This window comes from Fusarium redolens, assembly GCF_020744475.1.
Source record: "Fusarium redolens strain MPI-CAGE-AT-0023 chromosome Unknown BKA55scaffold_2, whole genome shotgun sequence".
Classification (NCBI taxonomy): Eukaryota; Fungi; Ascomycota; class Sordariomycetes; order Hypocreales; family Nectriaceae; genus Fusarium; species Fusarium redolens.
The window spans coordinates 1,534,284-1,559,806 of NW_025763665.1; the positions used below are offsets into that span (position 1 = coordinate 1,534,284).

At 50.6% G+C, this 25,523-nt stretch overlaps 5 protein-coding genes across 5 annotated transcripts; 2 read left to right on the forward strand and 3 right to left on the reverse strand.

Moving 5' to 3' along the window:
* Window positions 1-1,477: 1,477 nt before the first annotated feature.
* Window positions 1,478-5,099, forward strand: BKA55DRAFT_533929 (uncharacterized protein; the record flags this gene model as incomplete). The annotated part of the gene is made up of 2 exons (XM_046189529.1): window positions 1,478-1,716; window positions 1,847-5,099. 2 exons carry the CDS (start codon window positions 1,478-1,480, stop codon window positions 5,097-5,099), a joined length of 3,492 nt encoding a protein of 1,163 aa, XP_046054962.1.
* A 1,665-nt stretch (window positions 5,100-6,764) lies between these two features.
* Window positions 6,765-11,269, reverse strand: BKA55DRAFT_533930 (uncharacterized protein; the record flags this gene model as incomplete). The annotated part of the gene is made up of 6 exons (XM_046189530.1): window positions 6,765-7,100; window positions 7,160-7,367; window positions 7,418-7,864; window positions 7,920-8,251; window positions 8,655-8,742; window positions 9,009-11,269. 6 exons carry the CDS (start codon window positions 11,267-11,269, stop codon window positions 6,765-6,767), a joined length of 3,672 nt encoding a protein of 1,223 aa, XP_046054963.1.
* A 1,745-nt stretch (window positions 11,270-13,014) lies between these two features.
* On the reverse strand, window positions 13,015-15,122 carry BKA55DRAFT_165409 (peptidase M24, structural domain-containing protein). Its single transcript, XM_046184993.1, has 4 exons — window positions 14,862-15,122; window positions 14,400-14,588; window positions 13,528-14,340; window positions 13,015-13,469 (listed from the first exon to the last, which is right to left on the reverse strand). The coding sequence occupies exons 1-4, from the start codon at window positions 14,884-14,886 to the stop codon at window positions 13,279-13,281; spliced, it is 1,218 nt and encodes a 405-aa protein (XP_046054964.1). The 5' UTR covers window positions 14,887-15,122; the 3' UTR covers window positions 13,015-13,278.
* A 1,249-nt stretch (window positions 15,123-16,371) lies between these two features.
* Window positions 16,372-19,269, forward strand: BKA55DRAFT_554511 (uncharacterized protein). The gene is made up of 2 exons (XM_046191597.1): window positions 16,372-18,441; window positions 18,506-19,269. The coding sequence occupies exons 1-2, from the start codon at window positions 16,636-16,638 to the stop codon at window positions 18,812-18,814; spliced, it is 2,115 nt and encodes a 704-aa protein (XP_046054965.1). The 5' UTR covers window positions 16,372-16,635; the 3' UTR covers window positions 18,815-19,269.
* Window positions 19,270-19,531: 262 nt separating this feature from the next.
* Window positions 19,532-24,246, reverse strand: BKA55DRAFT_165578 (armadillo-type protein). The gene is made up of 3 exons (XM_046184994.1): window positions 23,677-24,246; window positions 20,195-23,623; window positions 19,532-20,144 (listed from the first exon to the last, which is right to left on the reverse strand). The coding sequence occupies exons 1-3, from the start codon at window positions 24,097-24,099 to the stop codon at window positions 19,566-19,568; spliced, it is 4,431 nt and encodes a 1,476-aa protein (XP_046054966.1). The 5' UTR covers window positions 24,100-24,246; the 3' UTR covers window positions 19,532-19,565.
* Between the last annotated feature and the right edge of the window lie 1,277 nt (window positions 24,247-25,523).

Consider the following 25,523-nt stretch of genomic DNA (forward strand, 5'->3'; position numbering starts at 1 on the left):
TTGGGTCAAAATCACTGATACACTAACACATATGACGAAGCTGGACGCGTATACAGGCCTCGGGCTGACAGGAATGCCACAGCCTGCAAGAAACTTTGGTAACAATGAACACATCGAGTTATCCGTTTCTTTTAGGGGCGCTTCGCTTGAGCTTCCAACCCACTAAAAAGCGTCTTCTAAAGCAGAATCTGACGGCACGGTGGCTTCTCCCGCCCCCTCCATCGTTCTTGCCTGGCTAGGGGGTGAAAGAAGACATAGACATCAACTACAAGTGACAGAAAACTCAGGCCAGTTTCCGTGCAATAGAGGTGGACCTCAGACTGTTTGTTTGTTGTATCCTCGTTCCAGGCCTCGAGCCTGTTGGCACCCCGGCCCTCAGGGAGCAAAACTTCTGGCATTTAATAAGGGTGCCAAAATAAGTATTCTGAAGCCTACTAAATCTATGCTAAATTTGCAGAAGTATTTACTAAACTTACCTAAGTTTTTGTATCACTTAGGATAGGTCCTAAGTTAGCCCGGCTAGCAGTTGGCAGGGCAGGGCAAAGAGTAGCCTTAGTAAGGCAGTTTAGCGGGCAGGTCCAGGTCCCAGGTACAGGCAGGTACCAGTACCGCAGTGCTCTGTACAGCACCTTCCATGCTGCCTACCTACCGTATCCCAAGGCCCTTCCTTCCCACTCACCTCCTCGCACATCGCACATCACATATCACACATCCCTCCTTCTTCGACTTCTCCTCCTTCTTCCTTCCTCACCCCCCATTTGTGCCCCATTCCCCATAATCGCGCGCCTCGTCTCGTCTGCTTCTCCAGGCCCAGTCAAAAAATCTTCCTTTTTTTTTTTGTACTTCTTCAATGAGGCTTGTATATTGATCATATCTTTGTTTGTGCCCTCTTGCCCTCCTCCCGAAATAGTCTCCTTATTACATTCCCTTTTCTTTTTTTGCGCCCCCTCTCAAGCCGCGGGCTCGGACGACGCTGGACGACCTTTGTCCAAATCCACATCCACACCTAAATCCACCTCAATTGCATCTTCGTCCGAGCAGCAGTTTGCTTTGCTTGCCCTGGTCCCCTCGGTCTCTTCAGCTATTTAGAATAACGACCCTGCTCTCCGCTCAAGCAGGCCTCCTCCCATTCGCACGAGCATCCTTTGTAATACCGGCGGTCCCTGGATTTCTTCTTGTTCGCATCGCGCTCCTTAAATCCAGGCCCCCGTTTCTGTCGAATACGCTCGAACATCCTCCGACGCTTCCACGTTGTCATCTCCCTCGTCCATCGTTCGAGGTCGTCGAAACACAGCTACTAAACTGTTCTCGCCTGACGACTTTCTACTTTAGGGGTTGTCTTTTTTGCCGTTAGAAACGTCTAAACGTTGATTCCTTCGGTGATCAATCAATTATCACCGCTGAGAAATAATAATCAACTATCCGGCCCGACACTTGCTTGTGTCACCGTCTGATGAGGTCGGCTAGATAATCGATAATGTCAACTTCTAGATCCGAACACTTGGCTCTCGGCTACGCCTCTCAGTCTGGCAGTCAACCTCGTTCTGGTTCCCCCTCCGCCAGCAATTCCCCCATCGATCCCCTTCCGCCTTCTCGTTCTCCATTCGGCTTGTCTGGTGGTCTCAACCCTTCAAGTAAGATGGCGGGCAATTCGCGATCCGGGGCTGGCTCTCCGTCGCACGAACTCCCTGGTTCAAGTCGTCTATTCTCCAAGAGGTTCGTCTGCCCCCAAAACGTGTTTTTTTACCCTTCCCCACCCTGGGATACCGACCTTCCTAGTTTCCAACTCGATGCTCTTCTTTCTCACCCGTTCATGGTGCCGACACTGACTGGCCCCACCCTACAGAGCCCGCGAGATTCAGGCCCAAGAAGGAGTACCTGGCATGCCAGGAAGCCTTTGGGGCGGCCCTCCTACGAGTGGCAATTCCACGCCACTACGTGAGAATATTCCTGAGTCCCCAACCGATGGTTTCCCGGACTTTGCCCAACTTCCTACGCCGGACTCAATGCCTCAGACAAGGCGCGCTCGAGCCGGCACAGTGCCATCTCGATTCTCTCCTGGCGGTGCAGGTAACGGCATGATCGGTATTCCTGGCCTATCTGCCAAGACAAACAGGCCCACGCCAACTCAGAGCCCTTTCAAGTCGCCCTCTCCCAATGCTGATGCACAGGAGAATAGTTCCAGTAGCTCAACCTTGCTCTCTCGACTCCGTGCCGGTTCTATGCCTCAGAGGAGCCAGTTTGCTCCAATCCCTGGAACCAACTCGCCATTCGGTCCCTCTATCTTCAGCAGCTGGAACCCTACAGGCGTTGGACGCGAGCGAGCGTCCACTTTGGCTAGCATTGCCAGTGTCGGCTCTAATGGCCCTAGCTCGCCAGCTCAGTCTCAGTTCTCGAAAGAAGGAGGTGGGGAGTCCGATGTTCATATGAGAACCTTAGACTATCTTGGCCTTGCAGAGACCCCACAACCTCCCCGAGCACAGCTCGCAACTCCTTACCTGGCTAATCTCGACTTCACGAAGCAAGCAAGCCGTTTCCGATCTTACTCGGTCAATAACAAGGACAAATATGCCGATGACGAAGACGATTACGACACTGAGATGCCCCTCGACCCCCAGTATGTGGCAGCTCTGCAAGATCAGCTGGCCGCTACCAACGCTGCGATTCATAACCACAATCTCGCCGTTCAGGCTTTTGCCAACCAGGCCAATCGCCCTCGCGCCCGTACCGCTGGCGTCTTGGACACTCCTGGAAGTCGCCTTATGCGGACATACATGTCCGGCAACTCCAACCTGTCCAACCCTGTGGCGCCTGCTGAGATTCGACTGCAAGACGAGAAGGATTATGAGGATCTTCCTCAAGCCGTTGCTGGGATCAACCTCGGCAGATCCAACAGCCGTAACGCTGGTCTCCTCAGTGCTGACGAGCAAGGTCTCGAGGGTCCTACTAGCGCACTCTGGCTCGGTAGCATTCCCACATCCACCACTACTTCAACATTGATTGAGATGTTCAAGTCTCACGGTCCTATCTTGTCAGCTCGTGTCCTTACCCACAAGAATTGCGGGTTCGTCAACTTTGAGAGGGTGGAAAGTGCCATCTCTGCCAAGGCAAGCATGAACAGCAAGGAAATCTTCCCAGGTGCTGGTCCAATACGTATCAACTTCGCCAAGCCTCCATCTGCTTCCAACACTCCCGGTCACGACGGAGTCTTCCCTTCCCCTAGCCCGGACCCATTTGCGAAGGGACAAGACAACGCTCAGGGAACGAACGCCAGTACCCCAGCGGGCGATACTACCCCTGCCATTCCCGCCACAAACGCAACTCCTAAAGCTCCTGCTCTCTGTGATATGACTACTGATATTCTCGATATTGTCAAACAATTTGGTGCGTCTGATGAGGACAGGTTCAGAATTTCTCGCAACCTGCAGTCGGCCATTCAGTTCAACTCGTTTGTTGAGGAAATCCCGCCTATCCGCGAGCCTGCTCACACTCGTGTTCACGATGCACCCAAGCTTCGGGATATCCGCAAGCGAATTGATAACCAGAGCTTGTCTCAGGCTGAAATTGAGAATATTGCTGTGGACATGCTTCCGGAGATTGCCGAGCTCTCGTCCGACTATCTTGGTAACACTGTGGTACAGAAGCTTTTTGAGCACTGTTCCGATCAACTCCGCGATGCCATGCTGTCCGAGATTGCGCCTCACCTGGCTGAGATTGGGGTGCACAAGAACGGCACTTGGGCGGCCCAGAAGATCATTGATGTCTGCAAGACCCCTGCGCAGATGTCTTTGATTGTTGAACACATCCGCCCCTACACTATTCCTCTTTTCCTGGACCAGTACGGCAACTATGTTCTCCAAGGCTGTCTAAAATTTGGTGCTCCCTACAACGATTTCATTTTTGAGACTATGCTTGCCCGCATGTGGGAGATTGCACAGGGTCGATATGGTGCTCGTGCCATGAGAGCATGCCTCGAGAGCCACCACTCCACCAAGGACCAACAACGAATGCTCGCTGCTGCCATTGCCCTGAACAGCGTGCAGCTGGCAACCAACGCTAATGGCGCCCTGCTCTTGACCTGGTTCCTTGACACTTGCACATTCCCCCAGCGCCGCACAGTTCTCTCGCCCCAGCTAGTACCTTATCTGGTTCATCTCTGCACCCACAAGGTTGCCTATCTCACAGTGCTCAAGGTCATCAACCAGAAGGCAGAGGCGGATGCACGAGATGCCATCCTTCAAGCGTTATTCTTCACGCCTAATGACCAAGTGCTTGAAGCCATTCTTAAGGACCACCAGTGCGGTGCTACTCTGATCTTCAAGGTTCTTACCACGCCCTTCTTTGACGAGTCTATCCGCAACCAGGTTGTTGAAAATGTCAAGAATGTTCTTCTGCGAATTAAAGCCCAGCCCAATCAAGGTTACAAGCGCCTAATGGACGAGGTTGGCCTGTCGACTCGCAGCACTGGTAACAACCGTGATGCCAGTACACATGCTGAGCAACGTCAACGTCCATCCTCACGACAAGCAAACTCGAATGGCCATCATCCCAACTCTGCGCACTCTAATAAGCCTTTCTATAATCCCATGAACCAATCAACTAACCCTCCCGGATTTGATATGCCCTATGGCGGTCAGAGAAACGAGCCTGCTGATGGTGGCGTTTCCGCATTCCCTCAGTTTAACCAGAACATGATGTATAACGCGCCCGGTGGCCCAATGCCTGCCAACTTGCAACAAATGCAGTACCAGCAGATGATGAACCGCGGACCGGCCCCCATGAATTTCAACTACCCTCCTATGCAGGCTGGTTACGGTGGCTTCAATGGTCCCAACCCGTCTGTTGACCAGTACCGCCAACAGAACATTCCGAACGGAAGCCCTATCCAGCCGCCTGTTTCGCAGATGCCTCAGATGCCGGCTGGCCAGACTCCATTTGCACCCCCAGGGTTTGGTATGGGAATGGGCAACTATGGCTATGGTAACATGGGAGGTATGCCCAACATGGGATACATGCAGCAACAGGAGCAGGGTAACCCTCGACGAGGCCGCGTAAGACAACCTCAGTCACGCAACGGGCAACAAAGAAGAGGGGGCTAATCAACTATTTTCAGAGATGATCAAGTCAACCGTAGTTCGGTACCGCTTTCGGTGGCCCACGCCATATTCGATGGGTCTTTAGGGTTTGTTCTCGCTTTTCAAATCATTTCTGGCATACAGCCATTGGGGAGCTGGAGCGGCGTTTGAGGATTTACTACAGATGCCACATTGCGAAGACAACCGTGTTTATCATAGTGACTCGGCTAAGGCTGAGGTTTTTCGCCTGTCACTTGGATGTCTTGTCCTCTTGTTTCGATACCTACCTCCCTTCTACTTCTTGCGGAGCTCGTCTCAGGCCGGTCTTGAAAGTTTTGCAACAAGAGATAGAGGAGAGGCAAGGTTACTTCTACGATTGAACGAACCTGGAAAACTCTAAACAAAATAAAACACTACGATTCTTGTTCAAAACGGAAGTTGGGTCTTGGTCTGTTGTCCCTGCGGAGCTATTGGTGGCTCCGTCTGTGATGAGCCCTTTTTATAGGTCTGGTCCAACCCGACGTTAGCGTTTGATGATAGACATGATGGTGGGCTTGGGGAGGGACTGTTTGAGGCATTACGGACGATGCCAGGATTTCATCTTGCAACCTTGGGTGGGAGTGGCTAACCTTGCAAGCCATGCCTCCTGGAGGTTTGTTGTATATTAAAACTAAAAGATTTGCAAGAGCCTCTTGACGTATCTACGTCTTGTAGCTTTCTACGACTTAGCAATTGATGTTTTTATGGAGTTTCTATGGTGCACAACTGGGATCAAAGATTTCTAGACTTGCGGTAAATAATGATATTGGCATAAATTGCATCCTGCGAATTTAAGCATACTTCAGAGTCAGGCCTTTTTGTTGTTGTTTTTTGACACTTTACACCACATCACCTTTCGTCTGGAGAGGGTCGGTCTTGAGATGATGAATAATCATATATCTTGTCTTCTGTCCCATATCTCTCTCATATTGACAAATACTTCTATCGCACCAGCCTCTGACTGAATCCGTCCCAGGTGGCTGAATCGATCAACATCGCTTTTCCTCCTCGTCAACTCTCAACTATGATACAAACAAAGAGCAGTTAGCGTAGCGCTGGTTCACCTTGAACCCACCCTGTTGTCTACTTGCTGCTACTAATGTCCACCGTCAAATGTGTAATCGAGGGTGATTTCGTGCATAATATAGAAATTGGAAAGAAAGAAAGAAAGGGGGAATGCGGCAAAGGCACAAATCAGACGCCGCTTGGGCTTTTTGTGACGCTCAGGGGTGGGGAGATTGTGGGTGTTTCGGTTGTCTTTGGGTTACGGTCCCCTTGAGGCGGGATGAAAATAACAAGGTAGGATTGATGGAGACAAAGAGCATCTAGATCGTCTCTATAACCGTGGTTCGTGATTCAGATAGCGAAGCACTCCAAACTCCGGCGATCCATAATCAAAAAGGTCGCGCGAAAACAAGACAGCTCTGCAAATAGTGGTTGCGTGATGTTACGCTGGGCGCTTGCATAGATACATGCAAAAGTTGAAGAAATTCGTACAAAGGTCCTGTTTAATTCCTCCGGCAATGAATTAGGGTTTAGGGAAAAGACTATGGTAGATTCGAACAGAGAACCAATCTTGATGCAAACACTTTGAATTGCAATTACTCTTTGTGAATGTTAGGTAGAAACTCCAAAGAGAGCTGTGGTTGTTCAGTCGAGATCCATGGAGCCTTCAGCGTGGTCAATGGTAGAAGGGGGCGTAGGCTCCGTGACAGGATGTGCCGTAACCTTGTCGAGTGGCTCAGCAATGGCTGAGTCTTGGGGGGAAAGGATGCTCGGTATTACATCCTGGTCTTGCATGGTAACGGAAATACCAACAGGCTCCGGCTCGCCAAGCAGATGTCGAATGCGGGCTCCCATAGAATCCATCTGAGTTAGAAGAACGCGCAGACTAAGCTTATCGCTGTCTGTCAAATGACCAGTACATAGATTACTGGCATCTGCCTTGGCTATGAGTGACAAAACACTGGCGTCAGCTGCATCCTGCTGATTGATCGTCAGTAAGGTGACACGTGTGGTGAGGGAATTTCGTTGCGACGACTTACCACGAGGGCCGTGACCAGTTGGTCGACGCCGTCTGACTTGCGTTCTTTGAGGCTGGTGAGGGTCAATGCCAATTGCATTTCATCGACAGTCCGTTGTAACTCGGAGCCTGCAAGAGGTCGACTTTGGTCGTTTCCAGTTGTTGGGATATACGACACCCATCTGGACTCATTATGGCGAGGGCCATAGCCAGCATGTTGGCGACGTAGCCTAGACACACATTAGAGAGTTGAATCTGCGAAAACAAGCAATGGACCTACTGCTCAATAAAATCAAGGACAATGCCCTTTGCTGGTAGTTTATAAGCTCGGCCAAACGAGTCAGGATCCGGCCAGCCGGAGTTGTTCGCGGGCTCAGGCTCATCTTCCCAGTCAATTTCAATGTGTCCGTTGTTCTTGATACCGCGCGAGAGAGCTGGTACGATGGTCTGCGATCCTTTGATCTTGCGAAAACGATGAGCGGGTGCCAATGAGCGGACCTCAGCCATTATTTCTTCAGGATGTAGAGGGCATCGCCAGGTCTTGAGGACAGGCGGGACAGCGAGTGGGGGATCTAAGCAGTCGATGTGCCAGTAGAAGGGACAAATGCTACAAGGAATGATGGCTCGAACATCGGTGGCAGGCTTTTGGCAGCCGTGGCAGATCACAGCCTGACCTTCATCGCGCTGCTTGAAAAAGTCCGGTAGCTCTTCGTAGCCATTCTTTCTCCTGAGATTTTGTCAGTATGTCTAGAATTGAAGTTCCTACTAGGGATATTACTCACTTGGTGGTTTTGATAGTAGTGACTTCTTCGTACTCGCCATAAGCACCAGCCTTGACGCCTTCAAAGCGGGTCTGCAATTTCTTAGGGAGGCTGAATGCGCGAGGAATGCTCTTCTCCAGGTTGATGAGGGCAGCGGCAAACACACCCTTGTACGGGGGCATGCGCGATGGGTATCGCTTGTACAAGCACTCATTGCAAAACCACTCGTCGGGGAGATGGTCCGAGGGTATCATGCCCACGCATTCAAAGTGGAATGACCGTGGGCATCCATCGCAGCAAACAACGTCGCCAGCGGCGCCGCAGGCAGAGCAATCTTCGTCGTTGTCCGACACCTGGAAAAGGGGGGTAGAGTTAGCCAAACGCGAGCCATACTAAATATACTCAATTCAGCCTGTGCAATACGATACGACACGCTGCGCTACGCGTTTCAACATGTCCCTGGCTCTCTGGCTACCGGCTCCTGGTTGCTGATTCAACTGCTGGGGACTGGCTCGGAAAAGCGGATCTTCGGGGGCCACCAGAAATTACCCCGTACAGTAGTGAGTGGTAGGCCATCTTGGCCTTGGCCCGGCAAGACAAGGCACAAGGTACAGTCGCAAAATTGGCCACCATCTGGTGAATTTCCCAGCAAAGTCCATGATGTTGACGGCCCAATATTGGTAGTTCGGTCCAGAGCGCGTGTCGCGAATTTGCACAAGATGAACGAATGAGCACAAACCAAGAAAAAAAACATACCTGATCTCTGGCTACGCCGTTGGTTGCTGGGGCTTCTCCTTGTGGTCGAGGGACACCAGCAGCTGTTCCTCCTCTCTTCTTGACAGGGCTAGAAATCATACATGGTTAGCATGATCCGTCCAAAGCAAAATGATGATGAAATGAAGGAGTCACGGCGTAATCATCCCAGGTAAGACCTGGGGCTGATGATAAGACAAGCCAAGACTCAAGACATGGCATGAATGGTCTCTCTCACGCGTCCATGAGTCTCATCCCAAGGTGCAAGCAGGGCGATATGCAGATGACAATCGTCGTAATTTTGATGATGAACGCGATGTAGCTGGTGATGAAGATGATGATTCGGATGTAACTTACGATGACTTGATACGAAGGCCAGTTCTCGGCTTCTTTGGGGGGCGTAGCGTGGGCGTTGCAGCCCGTGATCCTCCGACTGAGCTGTCCTCACGCTGGAAAGACCACGCAACAGGGGACACGGCAGAGTCAATCTCATCGTGAGGTCTCTTGCTCGCTGACCGCGTGGATCTCGTCGTTCCCGCAGAAGCAGAGCCTGCGGCGGCGATGGATTGACGCGTCTTCCTCGTCGATTTTGCGGGAGTTGTGAAGGGGTCCTCGTCTTCGTCCCCTCCTCGGATAGAACTCTCAGTCGCCGTGACACTGTTGGCAAACTTTTGCGCATCGCGTCTCCGATCCCAGAACGAGTCGTCGTTGTCATGGCCAGCATCATCAGCCGAGAATGGAGCTGGAGCCAGGGCAGATGATCCCTTGTTCTTTGCTGTCTTTGACTTGGTAGGCAGATTAGGGAAGATTTGGCCGGCAGAAACCCTTCCTGGCATACTGACGTCGGCACTCACGCTGATGGTCGCACTTGCGGGTGCATCAGTGGGTTTGAATTTGATGCTGTTGGTGATGTCTGTGGGAAGTGTGGGAGCTGGTGATGATGGCTGCTTAGTAGCAGCAGGCTTGTTGGTCTTGGTGGTGGTATTGGTCTTGGGCTTGGCCTTGCTACTGGCACCTACCTTGGAGGCGAGTGATTTGCGGCGGGTGGTGATTGGCCGAGATTTTGGCGCATCACTGGAGTCGGGCCCAGCTGGCCCAGGGCGACTGGTGCCAGTGCCTGTTCGACGGACAGGGCTTGGGCTGCCCATGATGGCCTCAGGCGACGAGAGGCTGAGGGCTGATGAGAGAGAAGAGTCACTGGATGCTGAGTCTCGTCTGTTTCGCTTGCGCGCGGGCGTTTGAGGTTGGTTACTTGAAGACATTTTCCGTGGTGTGTTGCGGGTCGAGTGAGGGTGGGCGTGAGTCTGAGTATGGGGATGGGTATTGCTATGATGAGAAGAAGAGTGAGCGCGAGAGTGAGATGTCTTTGCCCTCTTGGTAGCTCGAGCTGGAGGTCGGTGAGTGTTTTTCACTTGCTCTGCTTCCTCTGAGTTGAGAATATGCACCTCTGACTCGTCTTCTGTCTCGACCTCAACCACCTCAACCACCTCTTCCACCTGATTGTGATGCAGAAGTTTGCCGTACGGCGCGGCCTTGGGTTTGTGAGGAGTGAATCTGCTGTTGGTCGTTGGAGGGATGAAGTAGTAGCAGCCTTGGTTGTCCTTTTTGCCCTCTCGCTTCTTCTTCTGCATCTCTTTGGAAAACTCTTGCATCGTAGCCTCATCTGCCGTTTGCGTGAATACCTCCTCAATCATGGCAACGAACCGCGGGTCGCCTGATTTTTCGTCGTAGAGGGTCCGCAGAGCCCACGCGGTCGGATAACGATAGTGCTTTAGGGCCTCATCCACTGCAGCCTCGACGACCTTGTCCGTGAATTCTTTGTCTTCAGGTTCTACAGGTTCAGCTGCGTGAATCGTCGCCTCTGCTGTGATTGCCCCTGCTGCCTCCAGCTCCTCATCCTCCTCGACCTCTTCGAAAGGCTTTGCTATTTCCGCTGATTTTGCAGTCTTCTTCGGCTCCCTCTCTGACTCCATGCGCTCCTTTGCCTCCTTTGCTGTGGGCTTAGTCACGATGGAGCCTCTGCGACCGGCAGAGGAGCGTCGCGCCCGTCTTCCCAGAGATGTACGGCCTGATTGTCGTCTCTTTGGCCGACTCGGATCGTAATCTTCGTCGTTCTCGTCATCGGCAGCTGCTGCTGCGTCTTTGAGAACAATAGATACCCTCCGTGGCGGTGTAGGGGGTAGAGCCACAGGTGGAGGGGAAGAGTCTGCCGCTCTGGCCGTAATCGCAACATCCACCTCCGCATCCCCGTCCACGTCCACGTCAACATCCACCGCTGGGTCGCTGGAGCCCATCTGTGCAGCATTTTTGGCAGCACCTCCCCCTGACGGCCGCAATATAATCCTCTTTACTCCTGAATTGGTCTCGGGTCCCGTCTTCTTAGGTTTGGGCAAACTTCCAAGGGGAGCCATGTTCTCGACGACGCCATATCGAACCAACCCATCATCCTCGAAGCTCGCTTTGCTCTGCACGGTCGGCTCTAGCCAGCGCTGCATGAAAGCCCTTGAACCCTCGGTTGCCCCCTTAGACGCGTCGAGTACTCCATTCCATTTGGTATTCTGTGATTGCGCGGGACTAGAGTAACGAGCTCGTGTAGTGCGGGTATTTGACGAGATCATTGTGCCGGCCTTTGGCGTGCCAATCCTGGTGGTGGTGGTCTGTCCGAATTGCTTGTGTGTGCGCCTCTCTCTGCGTGTGCCAGTTGCCGCGGGACGGGCAGCGCACCTCTCTAGGCCAGCTAAAACGATGCTCAGTTAGCAGTGTTCCTGAAATATACTGCACAAAAAAGGGGGGTTGAATGTTTTCATACTTTTATCTTAGAAAGCAGCATGAATTACTGCAATACTATCGCGTCTTTCAAGGTCGTGAACGCGGGTTGATGATGTTGAAGAGAGAGTGGGTGGGTTGCAGGTTGAGACTCGGCTTTTGCTGTGCTATGGTCAACGCCTTGCCTGCCTCTTCGCCTCGACAGGTCGGTCCTAGAAAAAAAAAAGCAGACCCAGACCCAGTGTCAGTCAGTGCATGCATGCACCGGAGCTGACGGCGCGGGTCGGACAGACAAGGGACCAGGGGGGAAGAGACGACCCAGGGATAACGGGGGGGAAGAGTGTTCCTGACCTGTAAAGTCGCCTTTTTCCTATCTCTTTCCCTTTTCTTTCCTTTTGCCCTTTTGTTCAATGCCTAATATATAGGTGACAGTTTAAGTACTAACATTAAGTTAGGTTCTTTCGTGAACCTGGAAGGCACGGGATGGAAGTGGCTCTGCATCTAATGCTTCCTGTGTCTAGGTCCTCCACTAAGATACCTTACTTTTCAGTGGCTCCTGTAGCACTGAAGCTCTAAGCACCCTCCCTGGCTTTTCTCATTTACATGTGCTCACCTACCCGAGTTCGTCTCCTTTTCTGCTTTTCACTTCAATTTCTTTCTTTCTTTTTCTTTTGTTGTTCTCTAGTGCCAAGTTTTCATTCTTCGTTATTAGTCTCTCTAGTTCCACATAGAGCTCCTGGGTCTTACCATAGTAGCTTGAGCTTCTAATGAAGTTAAGAGAGCTCTCCTCCCTCGCACCCAGCAACCAACCACCCACACTCACTCCCCAGCCCATCCAATAGCTCAAGCTCAAGATGCTACTGAGTGCAGCTGGAGCCTGATACCTCATACACTCTCCATAATTTCATGTCGAACTCTTTATTTGTTTATTTGTTTATTTATTTATTTATTTATTTATTTATTTAACTTGTCTGTATGTGTAATACCACTCGAGAGTAGTGTAATGATCATGTCGTTTGTATGAATGGATACATAGGGGCTGACTTGGCTCACCTCCATATTTGCAACTGATGGCTTCAGTTGTGAAGCTAACAGTGCGACTGATACATGATGCCTTATGCCAAGAGTAATAGACATCAATCGGTATGGCACTGTTGGTACTGTGTTTCAACCACTATTCAACAGTGCCATCCCTTACCTGCAAGTCCCAGCACTCGAGGCAGCCACATCACCAACGACTTGATGACTGTCTGCCCTCTTCTCTCCGCACTTTGTTACCATGCATCGTCATAAATCATATGCTGTCAGGGGGTCTGCGCCATCAACGGGCATGACAAAAGGTGATTCACGCTCACTCAGCACTTTGGGAATCAGCCCCTGTGCAGAAACATACGCACTATCATGGGTTCTCCCTGATTTGCATCTTCAGTAATGTTGCCTCTCGCCAGCCATCTCTGTCAGTCTTGTCGCTATTGCGCCCAGCTTGCCTTGGTATACCTCAACGATTCAATCAGTTCGGTTGAACTCTCGCAAATACGCATCACAAAGACAGAGTTCCAGGGTTGATCAGTATCAGGTTGTGTTAGACTTATGTATATCTCTCTGGTCATGCCAGACCACCTGACCAACACGGTGGGTTTCACTTTTCGAGATTCCAATCATTCATATTGACCATCCAGCTGCCCGCTCCGTTTGATGGAAGTGTTTTCCTCCGCATAGCTCGTCCAACGGTAGATAAGCTGGTGAGCCTAAATGTTGGGTTTGCGTCCTGTTTGACTTGCTTCTTGTTTGCCCATCCTCGGATTCTTTCATCAATTGTTCAGCAACTCTCCAGCTTGTCCGTCTTCTCTTGTCGTTTTCTCTACTCTTCATCGTCCTCCTTCTTAGCGGTCTTCTTCTTAGGTTTGCTCTTCTTCTTGCCGGTGTTTCTGGCCAGGGGCTGCTCCAGGATCTTGAGGACCTCCTCATCCTCAATCTTCTTGTCGGACTCATACTTCTCGAGGTCCAGAGGAGGGGGCCCACCAAGCTTGGTGATGCCGTTCTTGGTAATGGCTGCATGTCGTGTCAGTATCAACTTTCGAACTGGTCAACTTCTCGGTGTGCGACTTACCAAGGGTTGTGAGATATCGAGCAACGGGGGAGTTGTCCTTGTCACCAACGAGCTCGTATTGGCGGAAGACGTTGCCTCGGACACACTCGACGACACCAGACTTGGCATCACGCTCGTCCTCAAGCTGACGCAAGCTGAAGGGAAAGATGCCAAACTTCTTCTGGACCTCGTTGAGGATCTTTCGCGAGGTGGGTCGCTTGAGACCGTAGGTCTGGTTGGTGCGGCGGTGGAGGGTAGCACGCTGATCAAGACCCTTCACCTTGCCCGATCCCAGACTGACACCGGTCTCGACACCCCATACCTCACCAATCTCAGGAACGCCCTCGCCCTTGGTACCCTCGGCAGGGGCAAGAACAATCTTCTTGCTACCCTCGATCTCGTTGTGGTCGAACAACCAAGAGGTGGTGCTCTCGACGAGGTTAACTTCATAGGCCTTGGTGACCCTTTCCAGGAGGCTGGTAATCTTGGCCTGGGTAGGGGCCTTCTGAGAGGCAGCCTTGGCCTTCTCCTCCTCGCTACCCTGGGTGAGGAGACCAGGGGGGATCATCAGTCGCAGGAGAAGCTCGTTGACATAGTAGTTGGCGAGAACCAGGTCAGCGGTGCGGCCGGTGATCTTCTCGCCGGCCTTGTCCTCTGGGGTAGCAATCACGGTGTCACAGACAATGGAACCGAAGCCGTCGATCTGAGCGCCTAGCTGGATCTTGATGGCCTCGCCATCCTTGATCTCGGTATTGGCTTCAGCCTCGTCGGAGGTGAGGGGAGTGTAGGGAGTGACGTAGGACGAGGGGGAGACGGTAGTGGGGTGGGAGAAACCTTTAAGCGGCATCAGCTTCAACTATGTCCAGAGACCGAGTGTTTTGTGTGTGACGAACCCTTGTTAATCTTCTTTCCTCGGTAAACCTTGGCAACCTCTTCTTCGATCAACTTGTCACCCTGCTGGCAGATTTCGACGATCTTGGCGCCAGGGACGACAAGCTTGGAGACCTCAGCAAGGACCTTCTCGGAGATCTGAGCGGCGGTCTTGTACTTGGTGAGGGTATCTGGGTTGGCCAGAGAATAGTCTGGGTGGTTATGTCAGCACAATAGAGCTCAATGCGATGAATTTGTGTGCCCATGTGAGGCCATCGTGGGGCACTGATGACGAGGGCATTCGCAGTAATGGGTTGTTGTTATGGCGGGGCAGTGAGGAGCAACGAGGGGCAGCAACAGTCGGGTGCCTCTGACAGGACAGCCCAGTGCACCCGACGGCAAAGGTAGAGCTACAGAGGAGCTCTGAGATGGAGGGGAAGGGACAGCTAATTGGGCACTGTAACGCTTTTTCCGGGGGAACTCACCGATTTCCTTGGTCTCGGACGACATGATGGGCAATATTTGTTGACTCGTTAGGTTTTAAAAAAAATAAAATAAAGGTGAAAGAAGAACTGCGAATGCAAATGCCGGGGAAGAGTGGATGAAAGCTTGAGCAGGTCAGGTCGGGTCAGTCGCACGCACACAAGAATCAGAATCCAATACGAATAGCGCCCAGTGTGGAATTGGGACTTGGAAGTGGGGTTTGAGCTGGGAGGGTTTTGACGACAGGGTTTGGTTTAGTTTATGTTTGGTGGAGGGGTTGAATCTCAGGGACGGTGATAGAGGAGGATATAGAGCCTGGATAGGCAGTATTTATTTATTACTATCCACCAAAGTTGGCATCAGGTATTTACCTGGTATTTTGTCATGGTTTATTGTGGTTCTTCCCAACGAGTCGTTGTAGGTCGAGCCTCTTGTTGGCCCAGCTCATGCCATTCCTCGGTGACTCGACTAGAGTAGAGTATAAGTGAACGAATATCCATGCAGTGTGGGCGTCTTTGTGTGCACAAGCAGCCGCCACATTCTTGCAGACACCGGAGGAATCTTTGATGATCGAAGTCATTAGTGGATCATTGTCTTGCCGGTATTCACTCGGTAAAGGATTCTCTATTATCAGGGCCTATACACTGTAGTTCTCCACTTGATTCCTTTCACACGTTATAACCACCTTTTTTTGCGACACAATTCATCTAACAGCAGTCTCGATAATGAGGGGCCATGCACACATGCTATAATCATGACTTCATCCAGCCCTATTTCTGTATTAGGCTGTCGGTCACTCCCGTCCGTCGTCAACCACTTTTGGCTACCCTAAAGTGTTTACGTGTTATTGCTCTTAAGAACAATTCTCATGCTTGGTTTACTGATAAGTGGCGATTTATCAGATGGGGCACCTACATGCCACAATTCAGATTCGACGCATATAGATATTTCACATGCAAGCTGTTCAATTTCAGCCGTTAGAAGTCAAGCATCAGCATTGCAACCTTGAGCTTAAAATATAATCAATAATCTTATGTGTCAAGGTACATCAACCAGTTAGGTGAATAAACATTTACAGCAGAGTTAAACCTTTATGATCTACTAAACATCGAACCCAATTAAACAACGAACATGTTATAGTTCAGAATCGTCATGGGATAAAACATCCAAGATTGCACATTCCTTGGAGACTCCAAACTGCCTACTCCGTAGTAACTCAAGGTATCTCGAGACATACAATACATATAAGAGATAAAGAAAAACCAAACCAACTACACATATATACTGAGAATAAAGAGTAAATACTACAGTAAAATACATAGAAAACTTCATCTCAACGACAAGTACCTACCAGGTAGTCGCCGACTTACAAGCCACACTTGGTATAGATACACGTGGCGCAGCTGAGTCTAGATACATCAAGTTGAACGGGAAATTATGCCGACATAATGTATAACTACATCCAGCCACAGGACGCTCTGACTGATCAAACTCTTGGTCGCAGCGTGGCAGAAATCCTCCCGTCCCAGCCTGCACCAACATTGGCAACTGAAGTTAGCAAATCCTCAAGCCTCGTTGCCTCACGCTTTTTACCTTTAGTCTTTCACCCAACAACGTCGATTCCACTGGCTAAGGACAACATCTAGACAAGACATCCAACTATCCGCCGTGTACTAAACACAAAAGTTGTAAACTCTCCCTTGTTCCCTTTCCAACGCGGCAGTTCCGCTGCGCCGCGACCCGCGACCGCGATCCGCGCCCCGTTGCCGTCTGAATATGGCCGCTCAGCCCTCCGCGTCAACGTCTTCGGCGCCGGCCACGGGCTCGGCTGCCACAGGCGCAGATAAGGATGTGTCCTCCTCAAACTCTTCCAGTAATATGCCTGTACGCACGAAGGAGTCCTTCGATAAACTCATGGTCGAGCGGTACATCACGCGCGATGCCATCGCCGCCGCAGCGCTCGGCGGTCAGCTCGATCAGACACGCAAAATAATGAGCGACACGCGCGACAAGATCCAGGAATACCGCCAGGTTCGCACCGAGTATCGTCAATGGTTCCCTCCGTCGAGACTCTACGGCGAGGGCTACAATGGCTTCGCCAATGGATACACAGAGAACCAAGGTCCCTCACGAATCATTTATCCCTCCCAGAAGCCCCGACCTGGCCAACGAACGACGCCACCTCTCAAGTACAAGCGCAAGGATATGCTGAAGCAGGCCGAGCAGCATGAGGAGCTGGTCCCGTTGCGTTTGGAAGTTGAATGGGATAAGATCAAGTTGCGTGATACCTTTACCTGGAATTTGCACGAGAGGCTTCTGCAGGTTGAATTATTCGCCGCGCAACTTGTTGAAGATATGGGTCTAAAACCCCCAGCGTCTCAACCGGTATACGAGCAGGTCGTGCATCAAATGCGGGAGCAGCTCAATGACTTTTACCCGTTGGTATATTCAGAAGATGATGCGCTTGACCCCGAGCTCCCCTATTCGGCATACAAAAACGACGAGATGCGAATCCTCGTCAAGCTGAATATCACGATTGGCCAGCATACCCTTGTTGACCAATTTGAATGGGAAATCAATAACCCGTCAAACTCGCCAGAGGACTTTGCTGCCAACATGGCTCGAGATCTGTCCTTATCTGGCGAATTTACAACGGCCATCGCACACTGTATTCGAGAGCAGACACAACTTTTTACGAGAAGTTTATATAGCGTTGGCCATCCGTTCGACGGTCGACCAGTTGAAGACCCTGATCTTGTCGGCGCATTCCTCCAGACACCTCTCCCCACTGTCTTCCGACCGCAACAGCAGGCCAAGGAATACGCACCATATCTCTACGAACTCAGTGAAGCCGATCTGGAGCGGAACGAGACGATATTCTCCCGTGAGCAACGTCGCCAGAAGCGATCGATCAACAGAAGAGGAGGCCCCCAGCTGCCCGATCTCAGAGAAAGGCAAAGAACCATTCGAACGTTGGTCGTCTCTTCTGTTTTGCCTGGGGCTGCAGCTACCATTGACGAGAGTAGACTTTACAAGAGGGCTGCCGGCCCAAGGGCGAAGCGCGTTGTACGTGATGGAGAGATCTCGGATTCAGATGATAGCGACGATTCAGCTCCTGATTCACCCGCCCCCTCACAAATCACGGGTGGTACTGCTCGAACACGAGGCATGCGCGGTGCTGCATCTGCAGCTCAGCAAAGAATGGCCAATCTCGGCAGGTCTGAAACCCCAGAATCAAGTGCGATCACACATCACCACGAGACTAGGACCTCCCGCCGGTTCAGAGAGGAAACAGAAGAGCCGTCGCAGTTGATCGTAACACTCAAGCTCTCCCGCGACAAGCTGAGGCGGTTGATGAACCGCGACTACTCAGACTTGAGGCCACCATCTCAGACACCAGTCTCCTTCCCACGAGCACCCAGCGCCTCTGCTCCCTCGAGATCCATGCCACCGCCACCTTCGACCCCATCCAGCGCTACTCCTCACGCCTCAGCAACTCCATCCTCGTCCCTCCCGCCAGGCCAACTTGGCCGATTACCGGCTCCTCCGACAGTCCCTGGACAGTCTTCTCACATGCCATCAGTAGGTCACCAAGCCTTTGAATATACGCACATCGACAGTGGTACTGACTGTAATGCTTCTCCAGCCCCCGCCCCCTGAATGGCTTGTCAATGCCCTCAAAGAATTAGAGAAGACGTATAACCGTGGCGATAGGTTTGAGGCCACGATGAAGTACTCCTACCTGCACCCCGTGACAGAGCTACCTATCCAAGGCCAGCCTCTGCCCGAAGGTGTGAAATATGCCTGGCTGCCGCGTATCCGCTGCCTTGATTGTACAACTAAGCTCTATACACCTGGCCCAGATATGACGGTCAAGAAGTTCGAGACCCATCTCGAGTTTTCAGGGCACAAGAATGCTGTTGCTAAGCGCGTGGCGAGGGAGGCCAATCCTTGAGTTCCCGATTCATCATGCAGGCGTTTCTTAAACCGCATGTGAAACAGAGATTTCGCCACTGCATGCATACCTTACTACTAGGCCCTTTTCTCTTAGGCCGTATCTTGCTAGATGTCAAAGGGGCGTTGGTTCTTTTCAATTTTGCTTTGCCTCGGATTGTATCACTTTCAAAGACAGAGATTTAGTGACTGGCTGATTTTGATCATTGTTTTGTACATAAAGCTTCGAGTTCTGTGAGCGCAGAAGGGAATGCCGGGGTTATGAGGAACCGACGAAACGAACAGCTGTCTCTTCCTCCCTCCAGGTTGGTCTATTATTCATTTTGGAGTCTACGGGAGAACTGGGCGCTGTACAGCTGGGCTAGGACACGGAGTGGAATGTCAATATTAGAGCATTTGCTTCTTACATGTTTTGCATACCTGACATGTACAGAATTGACCTTTTTAAGTACAGACGATATGAGTCTGAGCTCACTTATGACTTGTAAATCGAGATTAAAATGTCATAAAAACGAAATGCTATTGCTAGAATCCCGTATGAGAGGGTATACGACAAGACAATTACCCACAAACCAAAGACTCCCTTCCCAGTATGTTAACAAGTCAAACGGACTCCCAAATCTCATCAGCTTTGTCACCACTCTTGAACGTATATCAGAGAAAGAGGAAGATCAGACCCAATAATAACAGAACAGGCATCATTTCAAAATATTGGCATCCTGTAATCCCATCCATTGCACTCGACCCCTTGATTACTCGTCAGCATCAATATCCATGTCGTCCATGCCCTTGCCCCGTCGTGACCTCGTTGACCTTGTCGGTCGCTTTGCCTCGGTGAGAACACTGGCCTTGATAGCTGGTTTAGAGGCGCCCCTGCTCTTCAGTGCTGGAGCTGCGTTTCTTCCATTGAACCTGGGTTCTTCAGGTTCATCCGCTTCCGGTTCTGGAGGCTCGTCGTTGTCTGATGCCTTATCACTATCGTCATTTTCATCTTCTTCCTCTGGGGGAGCATCCGAAAGCTCCGACTCATCGTCGCCTGAACCAGCCTCGCCACCATCACTGTCATCTTCTGGGTATTCCCAGTCGGCCACGCCTTCCAGCATCTCCTCCTCGTCTTCTTCGTCATTTCGCTCCGTATATACAGACACCTTATGAGCTCTACCACTGCGACGGCGTTCTGAAGGCGGCGGTGTGTCTTTGACTGGCTTGGATTTCTTAGGTTTCGAGACCTTTTTGGGCTTGCTATCACGCTTCTCTCGGATGACTGTTTTGATTTGGGTTCTCGCCCTCTTTGCTGGAGGATCCTGCTTTTCTCCGGTTGATTTTCGTTTCTATGATTAATCATTAGGAGCAATCCTCATGGCGACTAAGGAGCACAAACCTTTTTACGATCGGCAGCTTTGAGCAGTTCGTCCAACTTCTCGTCTAGCTCTTCTGGCATGTATTGCTTTTGGGCAATCTCATGGGCAACGCTGCTCGACGGCAAGCTTTGCACAAGACCGCTTGGCAGGCCGACATTGCTTGAATAAGCCTGGAAAACCCAGTTTTTCCTCTCTTGCCACTTGCGCGTGACTGCCATTGCGATATCAGCCAGCACATATATCCGCTCGCTAGCATCGGGGTTCAGTGCATCGCGCGTTTGCTTGACACGCTCAGCGTACTTGTAGATCAACGAAATGTTGTCTTCTGTTGCACACGTGTTAAGATAAAAGACGAAATAGTTGGCGAAATCAGCCAGGTCATCAACGTCAGAGCTGTAGTCAGGATGGTGAGCCAGGAGAGGAATAAAGCGAGCAATCATGGCCTCGAGTACGTGGGTTTTGTTTTCAGCAAAGAGTCGGGCTCTGGATCTCAACCAGGTTTCTACCCGGCTTTTGAGCTCTGCTGCCGGCTCGAAAGCAGCCAAGAAGAGCATTGTATAAAATCTGGCTCGTAACCTTCCTTGAGTGATATAGCTCTGTAGTTTCTCCATGAAATGGCGACGAACTTCAAGTTCTGTGTCTTGTACGAGCTCTGCAAGCTTATTGAAGCTAGCAGGATCAAACTCATCATCGTACTTTTTGACAGTACATAGCTTCAGGATCAGAAGTCCAGCAAGAAGTCTGAGTCGTTTTTTGTGAGCCAATGGAGTATCCTTGACTTTGCAGAACTCTCCTTCTTGTACCACGAATTCTTTCAAGAGTTTGAAGACAAGCTTCACTCGAGTCAGGGAGTCATCATCGTCCTGGTTCGCGAGCGCTTGATTGACCAATGTCCTCATGGAAAGACATTTTGCTTGTAGCTCCTCATTCATGTCCTCATCCTCGACCCAGGAAACCTCAGGGTTCTTGTCATCGGTACGGACTTGACGCAGAATTTGCTTGATCGTAAGGTCGTTGATTGCCTCATCAAAATCTAGAGTGACTGTTGGTGCTAGACGTTCAAGCTGGCTGACTGCAGCCAATCTTGTCAAGAAATGCGGCGAGCCATACTTAAAGTCCTTCATGATTCTTTGCAGAAGAGCGGTGGCAGTAACTTTACTCTTGTCATCGTTCTTAGCAAGCAGAATGTTGACGGCATACTTGGCACTTCTGGCAGGAACCCCAAATAAGGCGTAATCCATAAGAACCTGAATGAATTTCTTGTCATAAGTAATCTCCTGGGGATATCGTTTGGAATAGGACGAGTATGCCTTGAGAATATCCACCACGGCGGGCTCGTTAGGTTGGCTACCTGACGGTGCTTGGCTGACAATCTCTTTTCTGAGATTGTCTGAATGAGCCTTGAAAAGCGCAGGATTTCGCTGCGAGATATCATTCAAGATCTCATGGGCAACTGTGGAGAATCCTGCTTTGTCATTCTTGGAGTAGTCCATGATCGTAGCCAGGTGACTCCGATTGTACATCAAAGAGCCGGCGCGGTATATTAGAGGGATGAGCGTATCCAAACAGCTCGCTGACCCTGGGTTACCTTGGATCTTGGCAATCAACTCTTTGATTGCTCTTCGGACATGCAGATATTCAGTATCGGATGCGATAATGAATTTGAGAAGCTGGTAACATCGGCGGTCGTTGAGTTTCGCGAACTTCTGGAGATCACTACGGACCTTGAGCGGATCCGGGAAAAACGCACCGAACCACTGGAAGGTCTTGCTCAAGGCGGCTTTGACCTTTTCCTCGTTCGCATTGACCACCCCCCCGTTATAGGCTTCACATTGTTGGATGAATACTTCAACTCCCTTGGCGACCTGGGGCTGACGGGCCTGCATAATGAAAAAAGCCCTCTTGGCCGATGCATCCAGTGACTTAAGCAACAGTAGGATCCTCTCTGCGCGAATTTTGTCCTGATCCGCCTGGCTATTGCCCGTCTGCGACTGAGAGGCCGCCTTTGACTTTGCGCCCTTGATGAATGGATACTTCAAAGGAACCAAACACTCGAACATGACCCGTTCAAGAAGAATGATGAGATCCTCGTCGCCGACATACCACACACTGAGAATGCGGGAAGGCACACCACCTAAGCAGGATATGACAGCCTCTTGTCCATCAGCAATCTCTCCAGCACCAACTGACCACAACTTTGCCAGTAGAACCATGGCTTCAACACGCACGGCAGGCTTTTTATCACGAGATCGATCTGCCAAGCTGGCAAATATCGAGCCAGTCTTCTCTACACCTCCGAGAGCTCCAAGTTTCAGAACGATGTCGCGGAAGTCAAACAGCTCGACTGCTTGTACCGCAGCCAGCCGAACCTTCTCTTCGTTGTCATTGAGCTTTTCATAGAGTGCCTTGATGAGCTCGTTCTCCTCTTCGCGGCTGAGACCAATGCCTCCTGCAGACGTGGCCAAGATATAACCAGTAGCAGAGATCCAAGCGGCACGAATGATGGCTGCCTTGTCATTCTTTCTTCCAACGAAGTTGCGATACGCGATATGATGTGTTTGAGCAAAAGATTGAGGTGAGTAAGGTTTTGTCAAGACGTTCTCAACGGCTGGGGGTGGAGCGTCGTCTAGTAATTTGATAGGAGGATACGCTGCTGGTTCCAACGAAGGAGGAGGCGGTGGTCCCGCTGCACCAATGCCTGAGACCATGTCGCCAATTGTCTCTGTGGCGATTTGACGAAGATGCACATTGTCCGCTGAAAGCTCAGCATCGAGCTGCGGTACCACGTTGGAAAGAACTGTGGGTGCGGCTCGCCACAGTTCGCGAATGAGTAGATGGGCTTGGCGGAGACTCCTCAAATCTGCCTCTGATGGGCCAAGAGTTCCATCTTCATCATCAGAATCGTCCGCATGTCGCTGCCCATTGGATTTGGTAGCGAAACCGGAAGCGTTAAGGATAACGTCACTGAAATATTGACTCACGTAACGTGCCATTTTATCGGAGCATCCATTGCAGATATTTTTGGCCATGACATATGCTGGTGGCTCTGCCTTGAGGAGAAGGGTGGATTGATTCCCGTTCTGTCCTTTATGTCGATTTCCACCGGGAGGAGCAGCTCTCAGAAACTGACTGATTATCGCGTCGACAACAGAAGCTGACACACTCTCCGCCTCGTCAATCAACTGCATAAGCATTTCTGTCAGGTGAATCTCAACGTCTTTAGCGACCTGTTCCTCAGATGCTGCCTTAGAGCCAGATGCCGATACTCCGTCAAATGTGCTGTTGAAGAGTCGTAACAGTAGATCGTCAGCATTGGAGATTTGGTGGATGAGCAAAATACTCTTGACTTCCGTAAGAGATGCAAGAACGTATTTGTGCTGGCTGTCGTATGGATTTGTGGGATCGTGAAGAGCGGGCAAGATATCTTTGATGAACAATGTGAATATCATCTGAAGCGTGTTAGCATGGTACAGAAACAGACGGAGAATCGTGCCAAACACACTTTGATCTGGTCGTTGGTAAAAGGAGCATCGGGAACGAAGAGCCGAAGAATGTCGACTAGGCAGCTTGCTGTGTATGCCTTGACGCCGCCATCCTTGTGCTGAAGTAGATTACGATGACCCAATTTTTTGGCCACATCTCTGATGGAGTCCAGGTCGGCAGCGCCTTGGTCGAGATCAGAGAGCTCTTTGGATAATTTGTCGAGTCGCTTTATTAGAGTGCTCGTAGGAATTGGCTTGGCGGGTTTCCAGGAAATTTCTTCGTCGAAAGTTAAGATGCGTTGCTCGCCCTCCTCATTTTCCGAGACATGGTCGCGCTCTTCGGGCTCTTCTTCTTGGTCTTGCTCGTCTTCCCGCTCAACGACTTCCTCCTCCTCCTCCTCCACTTGAGCAGGCTTCTCGACGCGCCGACGACGCGCCATCATGCGCTATACAAAAACCGCCGATTGAATATTTTTTATTAAAGGAGCTGGAGGGCCTAGGAGCGCACTCAATAATGACGCTTCGGCAGACGGTGTGCTGTGACTGTTTGGAGTTGTGCTGGAATACGAAATTTTGGGGGTGCGTAATTGTCCTAACACCGCATCGCATGCGCTTGCTGTAGTAAAGACCTGACCGCTGTAATACCAGCACCGATGGATACAGCGCCAGTATGGTAATCCGAAAGCGATGGAGTTAGGTGTCGTAGAGACAGCAAAGTCTCGAGGGCGACGATGAAATTAGAGGTCAGAGACAAAGTGGGAGAGATGTTCTTGTGATAAGCGGAGGCGTGTTCCGTGCGCGCGACGCGACCTTACTTTTGGTTTGGACTTTAACCACTCCACTTCCACTTCCACTTCGATGGGACTGGTGGGTAGGTAGCCAAGCAGCATGAACAAATGCCTTAGCTTCTTTGACCGAGCTAGGAAAGCTAGCAACAGAAAGCCAAGCTCCCTTCCATACCTAGTAGGTGAGTTACTAGGTACCTAAACGCCAACCCGGGAAGCCGCTCCACCAATAGGATACGCCCTTAATATGTATGCTTCTACTGAGCTCATGCTTGTGGCTAGCTGCATAAAACTCCAACCTCAAAGTCTCCTTTTATATCACAAATGCACGACTATTTGCCTAATTTCAACAATCATACATGTCATTATTGGTTTGAGTATTGACTCAATGCGGGGATTTGGCTCCGAACTAGAACCTACTCTAAGACATTAATTTGTGCCTCTCGCGATCGACCTATTCATGCCATTTGCCGGAAATGCTCCCTGTCTAAGTAAGTAGGTATATCAATGTCAACGGCTAGGTAGGTAGGTATGAGTCAAATTAACTATCAAGAACCTTCATTGTCAGCTACCATACCCCAGTGCGGTATTACTACTGAATAGGAAGTACACCCCAAAAGAACTACATGTCTCCAGGTTCTATCTTCCGCCATAGTTGGACTGAAATCTAAGAAAACAATTTCAACCCTTTACAACACATGGTTAGACTAAGTTCTATTGCCCTAATGATTAATAAAAAGGATTTCCTGAGGTCAGTATCGGAAGTCTGCTGGCCGTGGATCCTGATAGGGCATTATGTGGCCCGCTGGCTGGCAACTAAATGTCGTTCGGGCAATCGTGAGGGATGCCATATTCGGGCATAGCGTTCTGAATATAGGTACCTTTAACTGCCTATCTAGGTAGTCACTTCAGATTGGTCATTGAAATCAAGGTAGGGTGTCTATAGACAGAGACATGCCGACTAATGCAAGGTCCCTAGTTAACGGCTCCCAAGTGAGAGTTGGGAGATAACATCATCACGAACACTCTAAAATACCTTTACTGTATTGCCTTTTTCCATTACATATTAATCTGCGTATCTA

Excerpts from the sequence above, each read along its gene's own strand:
- BKA55DRAFT_165409 (XM_046184993.1), bottom strand. The coding sequence starts at position 14,886 with ATGTCGTCCGAGACCAAGGAAATCG. Across the intron at positions 14,589-14,861 it reads GTCCGAGACCAAGGAAATCG|ACTATTCTCTGGCCAACCCA; the intron begins GTGAGTTCCCCC and ends ATAACCACCCAG. Across the intron at positions 14,341-14,399 it reads AGGAAAGAAGATTAACAAGG|GTTTCTCCCACCCCACTACC; the intron begins GTTCGTCACACA and ends TGCCGCTTAAAG.
- BKA55DRAFT_554511 (XM_046191597.1), top strand. The coding sequence starts at position 16,636 with ATGGCCGCTCAGCCCTCCGCGTCAACGTCTTCGGCGCCGGCCACGGGC. Across the intron at positions 18,442-18,505 it reads AGTCTTCTCACATGCCATCA|CCCCCGCCCCCTGAATGGCT; the intron begins GTAGGTCACCAA and ends ATGCTTCTCCAG.
- BKA55DRAFT_165578 (XM_046184994.1), bottom strand. The coding sequence starts at position 24,099 with ATGATGGCGCGTCGTCGGCGCGTCGAGAAGCCTGCTCAAGTGGAGGAG. Across the intron at positions 23,624-23,676 it reads TTACCAACGACCAGATCAAA|ATGATATTCACATTGTTCAT; the intron begins GTGTGTTTGGCA and ends AACACGCTTCAG. Across the intron at positions 20,145-20,194 it reads AAGCTGCCGATCGTAAAAAG|AAACGAAAATCAACCGGAGA; the intron begins GTTTGTGCTCCT and ends GATTAATCATAG.